This window comes from Oncorhynchus mykiss, chromosome Y, assembly GCF_013265735.2.
Source record: "Oncorhynchus mykiss isolate Arlee chromosome Y, USDA_OmykA_1.1, whole genome shotgun sequence".
NCBI classification, from domain to species: Eukaryota; Metazoa; Chordata; class Actinopteri; order Salmoniformes; family Salmonidae; genus Oncorhynchus; species Oncorhynchus mykiss.
The window spans coordinates 13,721,800-13,739,381 of NC_048593.1; the positions used below are offsets into that span (position 1 = coordinate 13,721,800).

A 17,582-nucleotide genomic window follows, 5' to 3' on the forward strand; every position below is an offset into this window, starting at 1 on the left:
TTTTGAGGTTGAGGGAACATACAATTCAATTTGAGAATGTAGTCTATCTTTTTGCATATTTCCCAGTGTGCCTTTTGTGTGAAGTGTAGTTACCACCAATGGCTGTATTTGTTAGTGACAGAGACATGGTTGTTGTATTCAATGGCTTTCAGTCCTGTAGCCTTCACCAAGTAAGTGTCTAAGTGAATATTTCATCTTCAATTAAACTCTTTAAACAATACATAGCAAATACACACTAACACAGTGGTCTGAAACTCCGCGGTTACAGGTCACATCATGCTTGCAAATCACATAATGCTGGCTTGCAAAGTGACATGTAATTCCTATTGGAATCCAGACAGAATGAGGAGATCCAACAATTGGAACCATTACAAGACCGGTCATAGCACTATGAGGGTTTGGCAAATAATAGTGCATATATAAGCAATAGAAAGCCATTTAGGACTCAACCGTTAGTTGGCTTTCTTTTTCTGCTGCTCCTGGAAGAAGTCGTTGCAGGCTACGGTCAGGGTCGCCACCAGAACCACATACTCATTGAAGTCCACCTCGTTGTCTTTGTTGGAGTCCAGAACTTTCATGATCTTCTCCAGTAGCATGGGGTCTTTCTGAAACTGGAAATGAAAAGAAAGAACAATTAATCAATCTATCAAAGATCTATCCACTAATCAGTAGTTTCAAACCCTGATTAAGTACATTTGATCATTTAAGGGATGGAGTTGGGAGAATGGAACCGCGCTCAAATTCATAGGCACAGCTATTATGCGAGGGTTGAAAGTCAATGAGATCAACATCGTTTTGGGTCTATAAAATCTTTACAAAGATGTAGGCATATCTCATAAATGAAACAACCATTGAACAGCTGCAAATCTTCCAGACTGTAACTCCCGTGTTCTGTTCCCCTGGGCTTATTCCAGTTGACGTCAGGACACGCACAGGCCTCTGACTTACTCTACTCATCCACACAGCACTACCAGGAAATGGACCGTCCTGAATCCTGATAGGTCTGATGTCGCCTATTGACCGGTCTGGATTCAGCTGCCTGGCCAATAAATAAGTTCCCTCGGGACAACAGACTGCAATTAGGCCCTGTGTCAATCTCCCAGCCTGAGATCTGAGATGGAGATCTGAGGAGAGACGCCTCAGGCTCTGAGTCATTGGATTCATGGTGCTGAAGCCCTATCCAGGATATTAGACCACCTAAGGCACTGACTGGGCACAGCACAGCACCTCACCACACAGCCAATGTCCACTGGAAGCTAGTGTGTCAGTGGCAATAATCAATGACACATGAGCTGAGACCTATCAGAGGTGTGTATGTGTGTGTGTGCCCGTGTGTGTAAGATGGTGACCGTTGGATGGCTTCTTTCAGTCAAGCCAAGCCAGTTTGGGATACAGAGCCCTGTGGTGACTTCAGGCTCTGGTGATACGGAGCTAATGGAGGTATGTAACACACAAACACACACACACAAACACACAGCTCAGGGGGCCATATCCTGATTTGATAGTTTGACTGGATATGTGCAAATCTTCATTGACATTGACTTGAAAAGTTACTATTTGGCCCAAGGTAACAACGTTGTATCTAAATCAACAGTAAGCAGTATCTATCGCCTCAGCATACAGTGTGATTGATCAATGACAGAATTACTCAGTGATAGATTATGAATTTTAAATGTTTTAATCACTAATTAGCTCAATGTTGACCCTAGGACATGAAGCTACAGTATGAGTCTGCATCCCACATGGCCACGTATTCACTACATAGTGCATTACTTGTGACAAGGAGTTTATCGGGAATAGGATTACTTTTGACAAGTAGTTTATAGGGACTAGGATTACTTTTGACAAGTAGTTTATAGGGACTAAATGTGTGCAAGACTGGTACCAGGACACCGTCTCTATACCTGTCAGAGGTACGTCAGTGGATGGATATTAGTGACATCAGAAGGGAGTAGTCTAAGTCTAGATTTGAAGGTGATGTGGGCCACTGCTGATGATGCGTAGACACCTGAGGCTTCCTTCCATCAGAGTGAGGGTGGAGAAAACCCGAGGGAATAGAGGGGGAGAGGAAAAGAGATTTGTCTCTTTAATCCGTCACTCACAGAGGGCAGTGGAGAGTAACAAAATAATGGAGTTATACTCAATTTAACTAGAACTCAAAACTTCACAGCAAGGAAACTAATCCAGCATAATGTAGGAGGAGAATATCAAATAATTGCCCTTTGCATTAGTGTTTCTTTCTTGCTTTCCTTTTTGGACAAGCGGATAACTCTACCATTCTCTTAATCAACCGGGTTCTCGTTGTATGCGTTCTGTAGATGTAAGACTAGGATCTTAATACAAGCCAGTTTTCTACAACAGGAAAATATTCCTGCAGCAACAGAAAATGTCAATTATTATGTGGATTATAATTCATGGACACATTTTGTAGGGGTTGATACATTTTTCATGAGGGCAACTCAAGTCTGACATTTTAAAGTGGAAATGACTAACTTTAGAAACCTCTTTAAACCTTGAATACACTACGAGTTTGCATTTCCTGCAGTGCAGGAAAATTCTCGGCGACAAAAGAGTGATCAAATTGTAGCCACTGAGGTATATTGAAGAACAGAAAAGCGAAATTGCCACTCTTCACATCTTTGAGAATCATGTAAATTGTGTGTTGTAGGCCTAGGTCTATAATTAGAACCAAATTAACATAACAGACAACATGAATTTGTACAACAGCGAGTTTTTTTTTGAAACACTGGACATTTGCAAATTCAATACGCACTTAGTTGTCTTGTTCATCTTTCAAGTCTCAATGGGTAATCAAGTAGGATTAAGAAGCCCCCGGAACATATCCACGAGTCTGCATCATCCTCACTGTTGATCACCATGAAATCAACGGAAGGAAAGAAAACAAGTTGAAAAGGTCACGCTCCACTAAACCAAAGCATTTCCAATAATGAACATGTTGTCGACGGTAACGACAGCCAGACGTGATGTGCTGTTACGATTTCATCGAAACACGCGGGCTCCACTACTCCAACTGTCACAAGGATGTCTCTAATTCAAGACAACGCATTACTTGAGGTTCAGCGCACAGCTAATGTGCTACATCTATTCAAAAACATGTCTCCGTTTGAGGAGGAGAGGGCAATACCTTGTGACACGTTTTACTATGAGCTGCCAAGTAAAAACAGCTTAACACGAATAGAACTTGATACACTCGTTTTTCTTTTTCCTATTCACGTTTTACAGTTTCCCAAAAACAACAGCGAAATAGTGTCTTAAGAGGTCAAACATTTTTTCCCAGGCCCGTTCATGTCAGGCCCTCCCGAAATATACCGATTGTGGGCCTTTCAACTGTTGTACCTGGCCAAGTGAAGAGAACATCAAAATACTGTAAAACTATATTGAAAATGATAAATTATGGATTTTTAGACATCTTCTTCACATCTTCACAGGGAGTTCACTGTTCAATAGTTGTTTCAGCTCTCCCTTGTTGAGCTTGTGTTTGTCTCCGTCGCTCCCGGAGTAGTTGTCGAAAACTGTTCTACTGTAAGCAGCACCTTCAAGTCGGCTTGGCATGATGTTGATAAGTTCTTTACACCACTGTAAATCAAATCAAATCAAATTTTATTTGTCACATACACATGGTTAGCAAATGTTAATGCGAGTGTAGCGAAATGCTTGTGCTTCTAGTTCCGACAATGCAGTAATAACCAACAAGTAATCTAACTAACAATTCCAAAACTACTGTCTTGTGTCAGTGGCAATAATACTCTATATATGATGGTGTTTATAGAGAGTATAGACAGTATATGAATAGAAAAGGTGTGTACAGCATTAGTTACATAGGATGAGCATTGACTAGACTACAGTATTTACACTGAGTGTACAAAACATTAGGAACACCTTCATAATATTGAGTCGCAACCCCTTTTGCCTTCAGAACAGCCACAATTCTTTGGGGCATGGGACTCTACAAGGTGTCCAAATCGTTCCACAGGGATACTGGCCCGTGTTGACTCCAATGCTTTCCACAGTTGTGTCAAGTTGGTTGGATGTCCTTTGGGTGGCGGACCATTCTTGATACACACGGGAAACTGTTGAGCATGAAAAACCCAGCAGCGGTGCAGTTCTTGACACAATCAAACCGGTGAGCCAGGCACCTACTATCATACCAACCTTTTTTCAAGGGCACTTAAATATCTTGTCTGGCCCATTCACCCTCTGAATGGCACACATACTGTATATAATCCATGTCTGAATTGTCTCAAGGCTTTAACATCCTTCTTTAACCTGTCTCCTCCCCTTCATCTACACTGATTGAAGTTAATTCAACAAATGACATCAATAAGGGATCATAGCTTTCACCTGGAGTCCCCGGGCCAGTCTATGTCATGGAAAGAGTTCTGTACACTCAGCGTACATATTAAGTGGGTAAGACAGTATGTAAACATTATTAAAGTGACCAGTGTTCAATGACTATGTATATAGGGCAGCAGTCTCTAAGGTTCAGGGTAGAGTACCGGCTAGTAACAATGACTAAGTTCAGGGCAGGGTACTGTGTGGAGGCTGGCTGGTGGTGACTATTTAACAGTCTCTCTGTCCCAGCTTTGATGCACCTGTACTGTCTCCACCTTCTAGAAGGTAGCGGGGTGAACAGGCCAAGAGTCGGGTGGCTGAGGTCCTTGATGGTCTTCTTGGCCTCCCTGTGACACCTGCTGCTGTAGATGCCCAGTGTGCTCCCGGTGATGCATTGGGCTGCCTGCACCACCCTCTGGAGAGCCCTGCAGATGAGGATGGGGGAAATTACCGTACCAGGAGGTGATACAGCCCGACAGGATGCGCTCTGTAGAAGTTTGTCAGGGTCTTTTGTTATTTATTTTATCTAACTAGTCAAGTCAGTTAAGAACAAATTCTTATTTGAACAAAATCTTAGGGGCCAAGCCAAATTTCTTCAGCCTCCTGGGATTCCGATTTGGAATTCCATTTAAAAAAAAATCCTAGTTGGATCTCTTTTTTTCCCCCGAGTACCCAGGTGTCTTAAACGCGCTGAAGTTGGAAGTCTGAGATTTCCGAGTTCCGAGTTTCCAGTTGTTTGGAAAAATCTCTGGTCAAGGTTTTAAAAGTTATGAAATCTCATGTAGGTTGAAATCAAACTTTGCTGTGGCTGGGGTTGTGGAAGCTGTAGGCACGGTTATTTGAGCTATCCGATTGGCCAGCGTAGTAGGCGCACTCGATTTAGCCGCAGATCTCCCGGTCTGCCGAAGAGGTTCAAAACGGGAACGCTTTGCCTACCCTGAGCGTAGGGCTTCTGATTCAAGTGCACCTACCGCCAACAGCACCAAAAAGGGCTAAGCACACACCCTTGTGGGGCCCCCATGTTGAGGATCAGCGTAGCGGAGGTGTTGTTGCCTACCTTCACCACCTGGGGTCGGCCCATCAGGAAGTCCAGGACCTAGTTGCACAGGGCGGGGTTCAGACCCAGGGCTCCGAGCTAAGGATGAGCTTGGAGGTGAAGGCTGAGCTGAAGTCGATGAGTAGCATTCTTACATAGGTATTCCTCTTGTCCAGATGGGATAGGGCAGTGTGCAGTGCGATGGCGATTGCGTCATCCATTCACACTTTCAGTTTTGTGCAAATGCTTCCATCTATTCACGGATTTTGGTTTGGAGAAGTTCTAATTGTCACTCAGCCACCTAGACAGTGTATACATCAATACTCTAAGATGTCATAATTAAAGGATATATGTAAACCTAACCGAATTACTCTCGCATTGGATCGAGACGAATGAGTCACCGCCACAATTTAAATGACGATATTCTGTTAATTGGAGAATTAGATTACATGGCATACGGTTTTGTTGTTGTTCGATTTTTGTCCCTAAGATGTCTTTCGAACAGCTAACGGCAAGGCAACAGTTTACAGTAACATCACTTCACACTGAATTTGATTTCCCAACAATATGCTCCGCACCTCAACTTGTTATAATATTAGATAGAAAAACTAAGATGAATGAACTTCAGACGCAGTTTCAGGTGTTCATGAAAAACTATGCACTAGGGAGATTTTCCGTTGCGGCCCTCAGAAGGGAGTTTGTGTCCACAAAACGAAAAGTTTTAGAATCAACATTCCAATAAAGTAAGTGTAAAACTTCAGAAACTACCATCTCTGTTCCAGAGCAGAACCGCCTGTCTTCCAATGATACTTGACTGCCCTCTAGCGGTCTCAGGGAGCCTGTGCAGTCAACATGTGTTTCATGATGCTTTAATGTTCCATGATGATCGCAAAACACTGGATCAGAATTCATTGCCTTATTTGGTTAATTTAGATAATATAATAAATAATATAAAGCCTCCTTTGAGTTAGAGAGTGGTTACTTGAGCTCCACCATAGAAACCATCTCTGTGGTCCGCTCCACTTGCCTCTTTTCACTTCTAACCATCAGACCTTATTCTAACCAGCATGATGCAAGACGAACCAACACAAAAACACAAGTGTAATTCAACATGAATAATGTGGAGCCTTTGAACTCAAAAGTCACTTTTGACAGCTTTCTATGATTTATTACTGTTGACCTCCAACAACAAGTCCATAAGAGAAAGAGAGGAGAGAGAGAGAGGAAGAGAGGAGAGGGAGAGAGGAAGAGAGGAGAGAAGGAGAGGGGAAGAGGGAGAGGAAGAGGAGAGGGAGAGAGAAAGAAAGAAAAAAAGAAAAAGAGGAAAACATATATTTTTTAAAGTTGTTTTTCATTAATAATCAACTGATTTAACCAAAATGATCAAATTTGACAGTTCACTAGTTTCTGCATTAATACATGAGCACCAAAGTTTGGCTTTGACCACAGTGTATTGCTTCTCCTCAATGCGAGTAAAGAAAACACACTTGACTTTGTCTTTGTCACTTCTGATCAGCGGGAGGCAGCTCTCTCAGATCTGGGTCAGAAATGTGGGAGGGGGAGGGGGAGGGGGGGGGAGGAGGAGGTGGCGCCTCGATCTACATAAGAGGCTAAGATCGACCGCCAACCTAATTTGGCACTACGGCACCAGATTATTTGCCTTTTGCAGAAAAACAAACATTACAGCTGGAAGTATCTTTGCCATTCTTGTGGAGTCTGTTGCAACCAACCCAGATAATAAATGAATCCTCTGAGACTATTAGACTTTAGTTGGGACACAGTGAGTGCAGGCGGTTTGTTCAGCGGTGTGTCTCTCCCCTGGATGTCTCACCTGACCGTGGCTAACCTGACCCTGGGTCTGGGGCTCCCGGAGCAGTCCGTCCTTCAGCCGGCGTGGGACTACCTCCTGCAGCACCACCAGGCTGAGCTGCGGAGCCCTTTGTTCCCTGTGGTCATCTCTGTCTCTACCTACCTTCTCCTGGTGACCCTCTACACCCTGCTAGACCTCCTGGCCCCCAGCTGGCCAGCCCTCAACAGCTACAAGCTCCACCCAGACAGACCCGTCACCTGGGACAACATCTGGACCACCCTGTATCTCACAGCCTACAACCACCTGGTCTATATCTTCCCTGCTGCTGTGGGCCAGTGGCTGTGGAGGCCTCCTATCCCGCTCCCCCGTGACGCACCCACTCTAATGAGCTTCCTCCTGGGCATCCTGGGGTGCATGGTGGTCTTTGACTTCCAGTTCTATCTTTGGCATCTTCTACACCACAGAGTCCCATGGCTGTACCGCACCTTCCACGCCATGCACCACCAGTACCTTCAGCCCTTTAGCCTGGTTACCCAGTACGTGTCCGCCTGGGAGCTGATCAGCTCGGGCTTCTGGACCACTGTGGACCCCCTCCTGCTGCAGTGCCACTGCCTGACCGCTTGGGGCTTCATGGTGTTCACCATCTGTGTGTCCACTGAGGACCACTGTGGCTACGACTTCCCCTGGTCGCTGCACCGCCTGGTGCCCTTCGGCCTGTGGGGCGGACCCCCCAAACACGACGCTCACCACCGGATGCCCGGGACAAACTTTGCCCCGTTCTTCTCCCACTGGGACTGGCTGGGGGGGACTAACATGGTGCCCACCCCCTCCAAAGATAGATATGTTGAGGAAGGTCTGAAAGGGAGGAAGGATAAAGGAGCTTGAGTGTTGCTTTTTTTCTCTCTCCTCCCTCTCCCTTGACCGCTTTTTGTGTGTATTTCATCCAATCTCTCTCCCTTCCTTACTCTATCTCTTCTGTCTTTCTCTCTGTCCACACCTCTCTCTCTCTCTCTCTCTCTCTCTCTCTCTCTCTCGCTCTTCACCTTTTCCATCTTTCTTTGTGTTCATGAAATGTAATGACTTTACACTAACTGCGCTCTGTAGCTCTCTGTCAGATCTCTGGTTTTGTACGATATTGATTTGTTTGGGGTTGCTCTGTGGGTTTTTTTCATTGGTTTCCATGGCATTCTCAGGTCAGACTTCCCTGCATTTGAAATGTGTGTGTTTTACTAATACCGCTAATAATCCATGCTGACTGGAGTTGTACATTTTTGCTACGTTTTTTTGCTATTGACATTTTCCTATGTTTCTCTGTTTTGAACTCTTTTTGAATAATTTCTTTGGGGGTAAATCCTATGACTGGATAACCTGATGTAGTATAACTGTTGGTAGATGAGAGACATGTAAACATAAGACTGCACAGATGTTTTATAGGTATTTTAATAACTCATGTAGTATTTTTGGAAAATGTGTGTTTTGTTGAAAATAACACAGTTGAAGGATTGCAGCACAGCAATTCAAGCAGGGTAACACAAGGGAAATCCGCGCGCGCGCGCACACACACACACACACACACACACACACACACACACACACACACACACACACACACACACACACACACACACACACACACACACACACACAAACCAGAAAGCTGAATGGCAGTCTTTTAGCGGTGTCCAGTGGGCCGCCAGAGCGATGCGTGGGGCCAATACTAATTTATCATCCTCTCTTTCAGACACTGTCTATAATCTCTTTGGCAGAGACCTCTACACTGACCCTCCCACGACAAAACACCTTCATTGTGATCCATGATCTTCAGCCTGGGGCCTAAACACAAACAAAAACCAAACACAACTATTTCTCTTTTCAAGCATGTCATTGGCCGAGCATCAAGTATACTTGGTATTCCTAGAGAGTGTGCTTGTGTTCTAATAGATTATTAATATGGGAAACTGCAGAATATTTGTACTGTTGATGATGATTGGAGCAGAGGGTCGGTGAAGAGTTAGAGAGCAGAGTGAAATGTCAGCCGTGTTTTAATCAGATTGTCAAACTATTGTTGGGAAAGGGTCTACAATTTTGGAAATATTAAAGAAATATGAATGTTGATTGTCATTTAAAAGTCATCATCCGCTGTGAGATGGAATCCTTATAGTGCTGTAAATGTGCCTACGTTTCCAATGATCATTCGTTCTGTGTGCACTAACCATCGTTCACCCGAAAGGGCCCCCTCTTGGATTTTCATCCCATTAATTGACGACGGCACAGCCGATGTGTGCTCTATCTACACGTTACTAATCCTCGCTTGTGTCACAGTTTTGAAACCCTTTGAACTTAACTTTCATATCGTCGAGAAATGATTTTCTAAAAACAAAAAAGGTACAATTACTATAAACTTTTTAAAACACGATTCCAACAAGGCCGTATGTTACAGCTTGTTTACAGAAGAGAGAGAAGCCAACCTGTTTTAATTAGCAATCTCGTGTCGAACACCTGTGTGTAACAGAAACAGAATTTCAGTAAAGTGTTGTGACTGAAAAATACTGTTGGCTGCAACTGTGGAAAAACCAGGGGCGCAACTTTGGTTTTAGTGGGGGGGGGGCGACCCCTCGGAGGCGTCCGCATGGTCCTAAAGCACACCGTTGCCCCGTTTGGTATCACATTCCAATGATAAAACTGGGGTGGACAAAAATTATATTTCAGACTGTGGGGGGGGGGGCATGTCCCCAGTGAAAGTTGCCCCCCAGGTAATAACAGAGTACAGTAGGCCAAGTGTATCTTTGCATTTCCATCCATGATATCGAAATTATAGTTGTAACCATGTTTACATTGGTTACAAACAAGCTTATATTTGAGGTTCTGGTGGGGTATGACAGTTGAACTAAGCTCATGATGAGGCACTTATACATTATATTCTTCAAGAATCAATGGGTACATATCATTCATTTATGAGTCCCAAGATGGATGTGGCAACTGCTGATTGACCCTAAAAGAGTAGGCTAGCTAGCCTACACTCCTTCAGTACATCTTGGGCTAAGTGTCCGCATGCAGTTTCACAAACAGTCCACCAGAGGTCCCGCTAAGCATAAAGTACTACTTGAGACGTCATACCCTGGTTAAGAAATGAGAAGTACAGTATGAATTAGACACAGACACACCTGGACTTCCATAAAAAGGAAATGGTCAGACAATAATGCATTTTCTAACATGTATAGTTTATTCCTGTAACCTGAAGCAGACCACAGTTACTTCCCCTCAGTGGAACATCTGCCCTTTGGAGTGTCAGTCATGAAGTTCAATAGTCAACAAATATTTATGTCATGTAATGTAATAGATACGGTTGAATAATTCAACACACACACTGGACATGACATTCAATCACTATGAATCAACCTATGGTGCTACCACAGGATCTCCGTTGTTGTAGGCAGAGAGGTCAAATAGTAATTGTGGTTTAAACATGTCACGACATGTCACGACACACCGTGCCTTTCCATGTTGTTATTCATAGAGGGACGGTACTTGGCAAACAGGTTTGGTGTGTCGAGGCATGGAGCGGAACTCAAGCGTTGCAACACAAGGTGCCTATTTTAGAAATGCGGCCCTTGAGGGACTGGCTGAAACAGAGACTCAGTGTGCGATCGGGTTAAGCGAAACCACATAGGTGAGTCATAAGTGTTACTGATAGAACTATGTGGTAGTATCTCCCCTGGTCACCTTCAGGACAGGACGGCCCCTTCCTGCTCTCATCCACAAAGTTTATGATATCAGCGTGATCTGGATGACGCAAAAACCTGTCAGTCACCATTTTACTGCCCTGCCCCCTCCCCCTCTCTCTCTCTTTTTTTCTGCTCTTTCTTTCTTGTCCCCTACCTTCCCCCTCCCCTCTGTTAAACCACCTGTCATAAAATATCCCTATCTTCTTGTCCCAAACTGTTCCATAACCTGCCAATAAATGGAAATGAATCATTTCATGATCATTGGGAGGATACTGTGTGACTTGTAAAACAATCCTCCCTCTCCCCCCCTCTGGTGATGCAAATCCAGTGGTCTAACATGTAAACACAAAGGGTTTCAGCACACTGATCATTTGACTGATACACAGAATAACACCCAACCGTCTCCCTGGAGATCTACTGAAGAGGCGGGATTTTCCTGCAGCCCTACCATAACAAACCTGATTTAACAAATCAACATCCTTAGAGTTATTATATCACAACAGTGGTCAAAATGCTGCTAAAACAGAACTGGCTGTATGGTTACTCTCTTTTCTCATGGTGTTTTACAGATCTTCAGAATCTGCTGGTTGTACTAACTATGTAACCTAGTGGTGTAAAGTACTTAAGTTAAAATACTTTAAAGTACTACATAAGTCGTTTTTGGGGGGTATCTGTACTTTACTTTACTTTTACTTCACTACATTCCTAAAGAAAATAAAGTACTTTTTACTCCATACATTTTCTCTGACACCCAAAAGTACTTGTTACATTTTCAATGCTTAGCAGGACAGCAAAATTGTACAATTCACACACTTATCAAGAGAACATCCCTGGTCATCTCTACTGCCTCTGATCTGCCTCACTAAACACAAATGCTGTTGGAGTCTGCCCCTGGCTAGCCATAAATGTGCTGTCTGGGTTGCTTAACGTAAGGAATTTGAAATGGCTTACACTTACTTTTGATACTTAAGTATATTTTAGCAATTACATTTAATTGTGATACTTAAGTGTATTTAAAACCAAAAACCTCGACTGTTTCTCAAGCTGTATTTCACCGTGTGACTTTTCTTCTATTAAGGAATCTTTCCTTTTACTAAAGTAGGACAATTGGGTGTTTTTTCTTCCACTGTACTTACATCCTCTCCCATTCCTGTCATACCTAGCATGTCTCATTGACATGCTACCTTTGTAGAGAGTTGTGTACATGCAAGGCTCACTGAGACTTTTACCCGAGTTAGTCTTCTGCCATATTCATGCTCTACAATGGACAACCTGGGCTAATCAGTCATCGGCAGACACAGATCTACATAAAAGCCACCTTGTGTTTCAAAGGAAAGGAGGTCTCATTTAGAGTAATAGCGCGTGTGTGTACCGTACTCCTATGTTACCTCTGTACTAGCCACCCTCACTACTCTCTTCAATCAGGTTTCGTAGGGGCCTCTGTGACTATACTATGTGCATATAATGACTGGCTTTTTTAAAAGGGGCCCTGCCTGTTTGTGTGAAGGAAATTTAGTCAGGAAGTGCTCCTGTCTGTGGTAGACTAGTTGTGTGAAGCAGATGTTTTACTTACAGAGAATAGTGGCAATAGGCTGGGGGAAGGTGACACCCCACAGCAATATATCATCTCTGAAAGAACCTGGAGTAATCTATCCTCCCTGAAAACACAATGCTCTGCTCAGGCTCTGCTCTTACACCAAAGCTTGCTGTGTACAGCCTTTCTCTTAACCAAACAATGAATACATCAGAAATGAAATCAATATTAACATTGATTTCATTTCTGATGTATTCATTGGTTGGCGCAGCGAAACGCTTATGTCACTAGCTCATAACAACGCAGTTTAATGTCAAACAGCACACAAATAATACCCCCAAAAAACGTACAAATACTTTAAAAAAAATAAAAATCAAGAAATGGCGGAACGAATCCGATTAACAACCCAAATAACACTGTTCCTGGTATATTGAACATGCACTGAACAAAAATATAAAGTCACTTTGTCAGAGAGATATCTCCATGGTTATCAAAACGTCATGCCAGGTTGAGCCTACAGGAAACACAGCCCATATTTCAAGTGGTTCTAAAAAATTAATGGGGTAAAACAAAAAATTGGAACCACTTCCCTGTTTGACCGCTAGGTTTTATGGGTATTATGACACCTCCACTGTGGGGCTCTATAGCACAATGGTAACACTTAGGTCATTGTATTGGACTACAGGACATGAATGGGTTCACCTTGTCTAGTCATTATCTACAGATAAAAGACAGGATCCAGTCTTGTCACCAAACAATCCTCCTTATCTTCTATCACTCTCCATTGTAACATTTTAACTTTATAATTGAAATATCAGCAGGAAATAGCACTTTTCATATATGGTCATAAATGTAAGATGCAGAATAGTATTATGCAAGACAGTGGATAGTTAAGGGAGGGCAGCATTCTAAGAAAAACAGGAAGGAAAATGCTGCTCATACTCCCAGGTGATATTTATTTATAACAACATTTCGACCCTTAGGTCTTCATCAGGCATCCATATCCCAGGTGGGGGTGGAAGGTCCTAATATACATAGGCATTACTCGGTGACATCACTTCCTGAAACAGGAAGTAAAAAAATGTATAACATAGGTTCACAATATTAACATTCAACGTGTCTAAATATATGATCATACACAAGGAATGTGATCAATATTTACAGTAACATATACACACGTACAATATTCAAATGAGTATTTAAAAAACAAAACTATTTTGACATTTTTAAACTATAAAAAACGGTTTCAAGTCAAACTCCTCATTAAGGCCAAGAGGAGACAGTGTGTTGAGCCTGTGGAACCAGAAAGATTCCATTTGAAGAAGTTTCCTCTCAATGTCCCCTCCCCTGTGGGACATCTTGACCATTTCTATTCCAATGTATCTCAGAGAGCTAATAGGATGTCCAGCTTGTACAAATGGAACAGCAACAGGGTTTTGACTCACCTGTCCGTATGTTGCTGCGGTGCTCACTGATCCGTGTCTTAAGGCTTCTACGGGTTTTCCCTATGTGAGACAGACAAGGACATTAACATGTAAATAATATTGGTGGAAATGCAGGTAATCAGATCTTAAATCTTTATCCGGTAAATTAGTTACATTTGTATGTGAAGCTGCATTGAGCCCCATTTGTAATTAACCTCCCTAACTTTGTCTAAGAAAATTTCCCTTTTCTCTAGTGAATAATCAGATGTAACCACAATGTCTCTCATGTTTGGGGGTCTTTTCAAGACCATACGTGGGGGATATTTAAAGATGGGTTTCATTGCCTCCCGAGTGGAGCAATCTCTAGCTGTGCCACTAGAGATTCTGGGTTCAAGTACAGGCTGCGCACAATTGGCCCAGTGTCGTCCAGGTTAGGGGAGAGTTTGGCCCGGCAGGGTTATCCTTGTCTCATCGCACATTAGCGACTCCTGTGGTGTGCTGGGCGCAGTGCACGCTGACACGGTCGCCAGATGTACGGAGTTTCCTCCGACACATTGGTGCAGGTGGCTTCCGGGTTGGATGGGCATTGTGTCAAGAAGCAGTGCGGCTTGGTTGGGTTGTGTTTGGTTGGGTGAAAATACAAAAAAAAAGACGAGTTTCAATTGTAGGTCATTATCAATATTGTACCAGTGCTTCCTTAAATGCCTTCCCCAACTGGGGACATGTTCTGCTTTTTCTTTAACTTTTGGTTGAAGGCCTTCCAACTGTGTTAGTCCTTCAAAACGATGATTGGCATGTTTTACCCAATTGTCTTTGTACCCCCTTTCCTTAAACCTTTGTGTGAGGTCTGTGGTCTGTTTCTGGTAAGATCAAATCAAATCATATTTCTTTTCTAGCCCTTCGTACATCAGCTGATATCTTAAAGTGCTGTACAGAAACTCAGCCTAAGACCCCAAACAGGACAGCAAGGAGTCATCATGCCAGGTAGTCCTGAGGCATGGTCCTAGGGCTCAGGTCCTCCGAGAGAGAGAGAAAGAAAGAGAGAAAGAGAGAATTAGAGAGAGCATACTTAAATTCACACAGGACACCGGATAAGACAGGAGAAGTACTCTAGATTTAGCAAACTGATCCTAGCCCCCCGACACAAACTACTGCAGCATAAATACTTGAGGCTGAGACAGGAGGGGTCAGGAGACATTGTGGCCCCATCCGATGATACCCCCGGACAGGGCCAAACAGGAAGGATATAACCCCACCCACTTTGCCAACGCACAGCCCCCACACCACTAGAGGGATATCTTCAACCATCAACTTACCATCCTGAGACAAGGCTGAGTATAGCCCACAAAGATCTCCGCCACGGCACAACCCAAGGGGGGGGGGGGGGCGTCAACCCAGACAGGAAGATCACATCAGTGACTCAACCCACTCAAGTGACGCACCCCTCCTAGGGACGACATGAAAGAGCACCAGTAAGCCAGTGACTCAGCCCCTGTAATAGGGTTAGAGGCAGAGAATCCCAGTGGAAAGAGGGGAACCACCGGCCAGGCAGAGACAGCAAGGGAGGTTAGTTGCTCCAGAGCCTTTCCGTTCACCTTCACACTCCTGGGCCAGACTACACTCAATCATATGACCCACTGAAGAGATGAGTCTTCAGTAAAGACTTAAAGGTTGAGACCGAGTTTGCGTCTCTCACATGGGTAGGCAGACCATTCCATAAAAATGGAGCTCTATAGGAGAAAGCCCTGCCTCCAGCTGTTTGCTTAGAAATTCTATGTACTGTAAATGTGTCATCCGCATAGCAGTGAAAGTGAACATTACATTTTCAAATGACATCCCCAAGTGGTAAAATATATAGTGAAAACAATAGTGGTCCTAAAATGGAACCACCAACATTTACAGTTGATTTGTCAGAGGACAAGCCATTCACAGAGACAAACTGATATCTTTCCGACAGATAAGATCTAAACCAGGCCAGAACTTGTCCGTGTAGACCAATTTCTCTCCAAAAGAATGTGGTGATCGATGGTATCAAAAGCAGCACTAAGGTCTAGGAGCACGAGAACAGATGCAGAGCCTCGGTCTGATGCCATTAAAAGGTCATTTACCACCTTCACAAGTGCAGTCTCAGTGCTATGATGGGGTCTAAAACCAGACTGAAGCATTTCGTATACATTGTTTGTCTTCAGGAAGGCAGTGAGTTGCTGCCCAACAGCCTTATCTAAAATTTTTGAGAGGTATGGAAGATTCGATATAGGCTGATAGTTTATGTTTTCTGGGTCAAGGTTTGGCTTTTTCAAGAGAGGCTTTATTACTGCCATTTTTAGTGAGTTTGGTACACATCCGGAGGATAGAGAACCGTTTATTATGTTCAACATAGGAGGGCCAAGCACAGGAAGCAGCTCTTTCAGTAGTTTAGTTGGAATAGGGTCCAGTATGCAGCTTGAAGGTTGAGAGGCAGTGATTATTTTCATCATTGTGTCAAGAGATATAGTACTAAAACACTTGTGTCTCTCTTGATCCTAGGTCCTGGCAGAGTTGTGCAGACTCAGGACAACTGAGCGTTGAAGGAATACGCAGATTTAAAGAGGAGTCCGTAATTTGCTTTCTTATAATCATGATCTTTTCCTCAACGAAGATCATGAATTTATTACTGCTGAAGTGAAAGCCATCCTCACTTGGGGAATACTGCTTTTTAGTTAGCTTTGCGACAGTATCAAAAATAAATGTTGGATTGTTCTTATTTTCCTCAATTAAGTTGGAAAAATAGGATGATCGAGCAGCAGTAAGGGCTCTTCGGTACTGCACAGTACTGTCTTTCCAAGCTAGTCGGAAGACTTCCAGTTTGGTGTGGCGCCATTTCCGTTCCAATTTTCTGGAATTTTCAGAGCTCGGGTATTTTCTGTATACCAGGGAGCTAGTTTCTTATGAGAAATGTTTTTTGTTTTAGGGGTGCAACTGCATCTAGGGTATTGCGCAAGGTTAAATTGAGTTCCTCAGTTAGGTGGTTAACTGATTTTTGTCCTCTGACGTCCTTGGGTAGGCAGAGGGAGTCTGGAAGGGCATCAAGGAATCTTTGTGTTGTCTGTGAATTTATAGCACGACTTTTGATGCTCCTTGGTTGGGGTCTGAGCAGATTATTTGTTGCAATTGCAAACATAATAAAATGGTGGTCCGATAGTCCAGGATTATGAGGAAAAACATTAAGATCCACAACATTTATTCCATGGGACAAAACTAGGTCCAGAGTATGACTGTGACAGTGAGTAGGTCCAGAGACATGTTGAACAAAACCCACTGAGTCGATGATGGCTCCGAAAGCCTTTTGGAGTGGGTCTGTGGACTTTTCCATGTGAATATTAAAGTCACCAAAAATTTGAATATTATCTGCCATGACTACAAGGTCCAATAGGAATTCAGGGAACTCAATGAGGAACACTGTATATGGCCCAGGAGGCCTGTAAACAGTAGCTTTAAAAAGTGATTGAGTAGGCTGCATAGATTTCATGACTAGAAGCTCAAAAGACAAAAACGTTATTTTTTTATTTTAAATTGAAATATGCTATCGTAAATGTTAGCAGCACCTCCGCCTTTGCGGGATGCATGGGGGATATGGTCACTAGTGTAACCAGGAGGTGAGGCCTCATTTAACACAGTAAATTCATCAGGCTTAAGCCATGTTTCAGTCAGGCCAATCACA

The 17,582-nt window shown here is 43.3% G+C and overlaps 2 protein-coding genes across 2 annotated transcripts; one reads left to right on the forward strand and one right to left on the reverse strand.

Moving 5' to 3' along the window:
- Positions 1-452: 452 nt before the first annotated feature.
- Positions 453-5,538, reverse strand: LOC118945261 (protein S100-A1-like). Its single transcript, XM_036967239.1, has 3 exons — positions 5,476-5,538; positions 3,448-3,597; positions 453-611 (listed from the first exon to the last, which is right to left on the reverse strand). The coding sequence occupies exons 1-3, from the start codon at positions 5,536-5,538 to the stop codon at positions 453-455; spliced, it is 372 nt and encodes a 123-aa protein (XP_036823134.1).
- Positions 5,539-7,012: 1,474 nt separating this feature from the next.
- On the forward strand, positions 7,013-9,312 carry LOC110509673 (cholesterol 25-hydroxylase-like protein 2). The gene has a single exon (XM_021590696.2). The coding sequence runs from the start codon at positions 7,131-7,133 to the stop codon at positions 8,082-8,084; it is 954 nt and encodes a 317-aa protein (XP_021446371.1). The 5' UTR covers positions 7,013-7,130; the 3' UTR covers positions 8,085-9,312.
- The last annotated feature ends 8,270 nt before the right edge of the window (positions 9,313-17,582 follow it).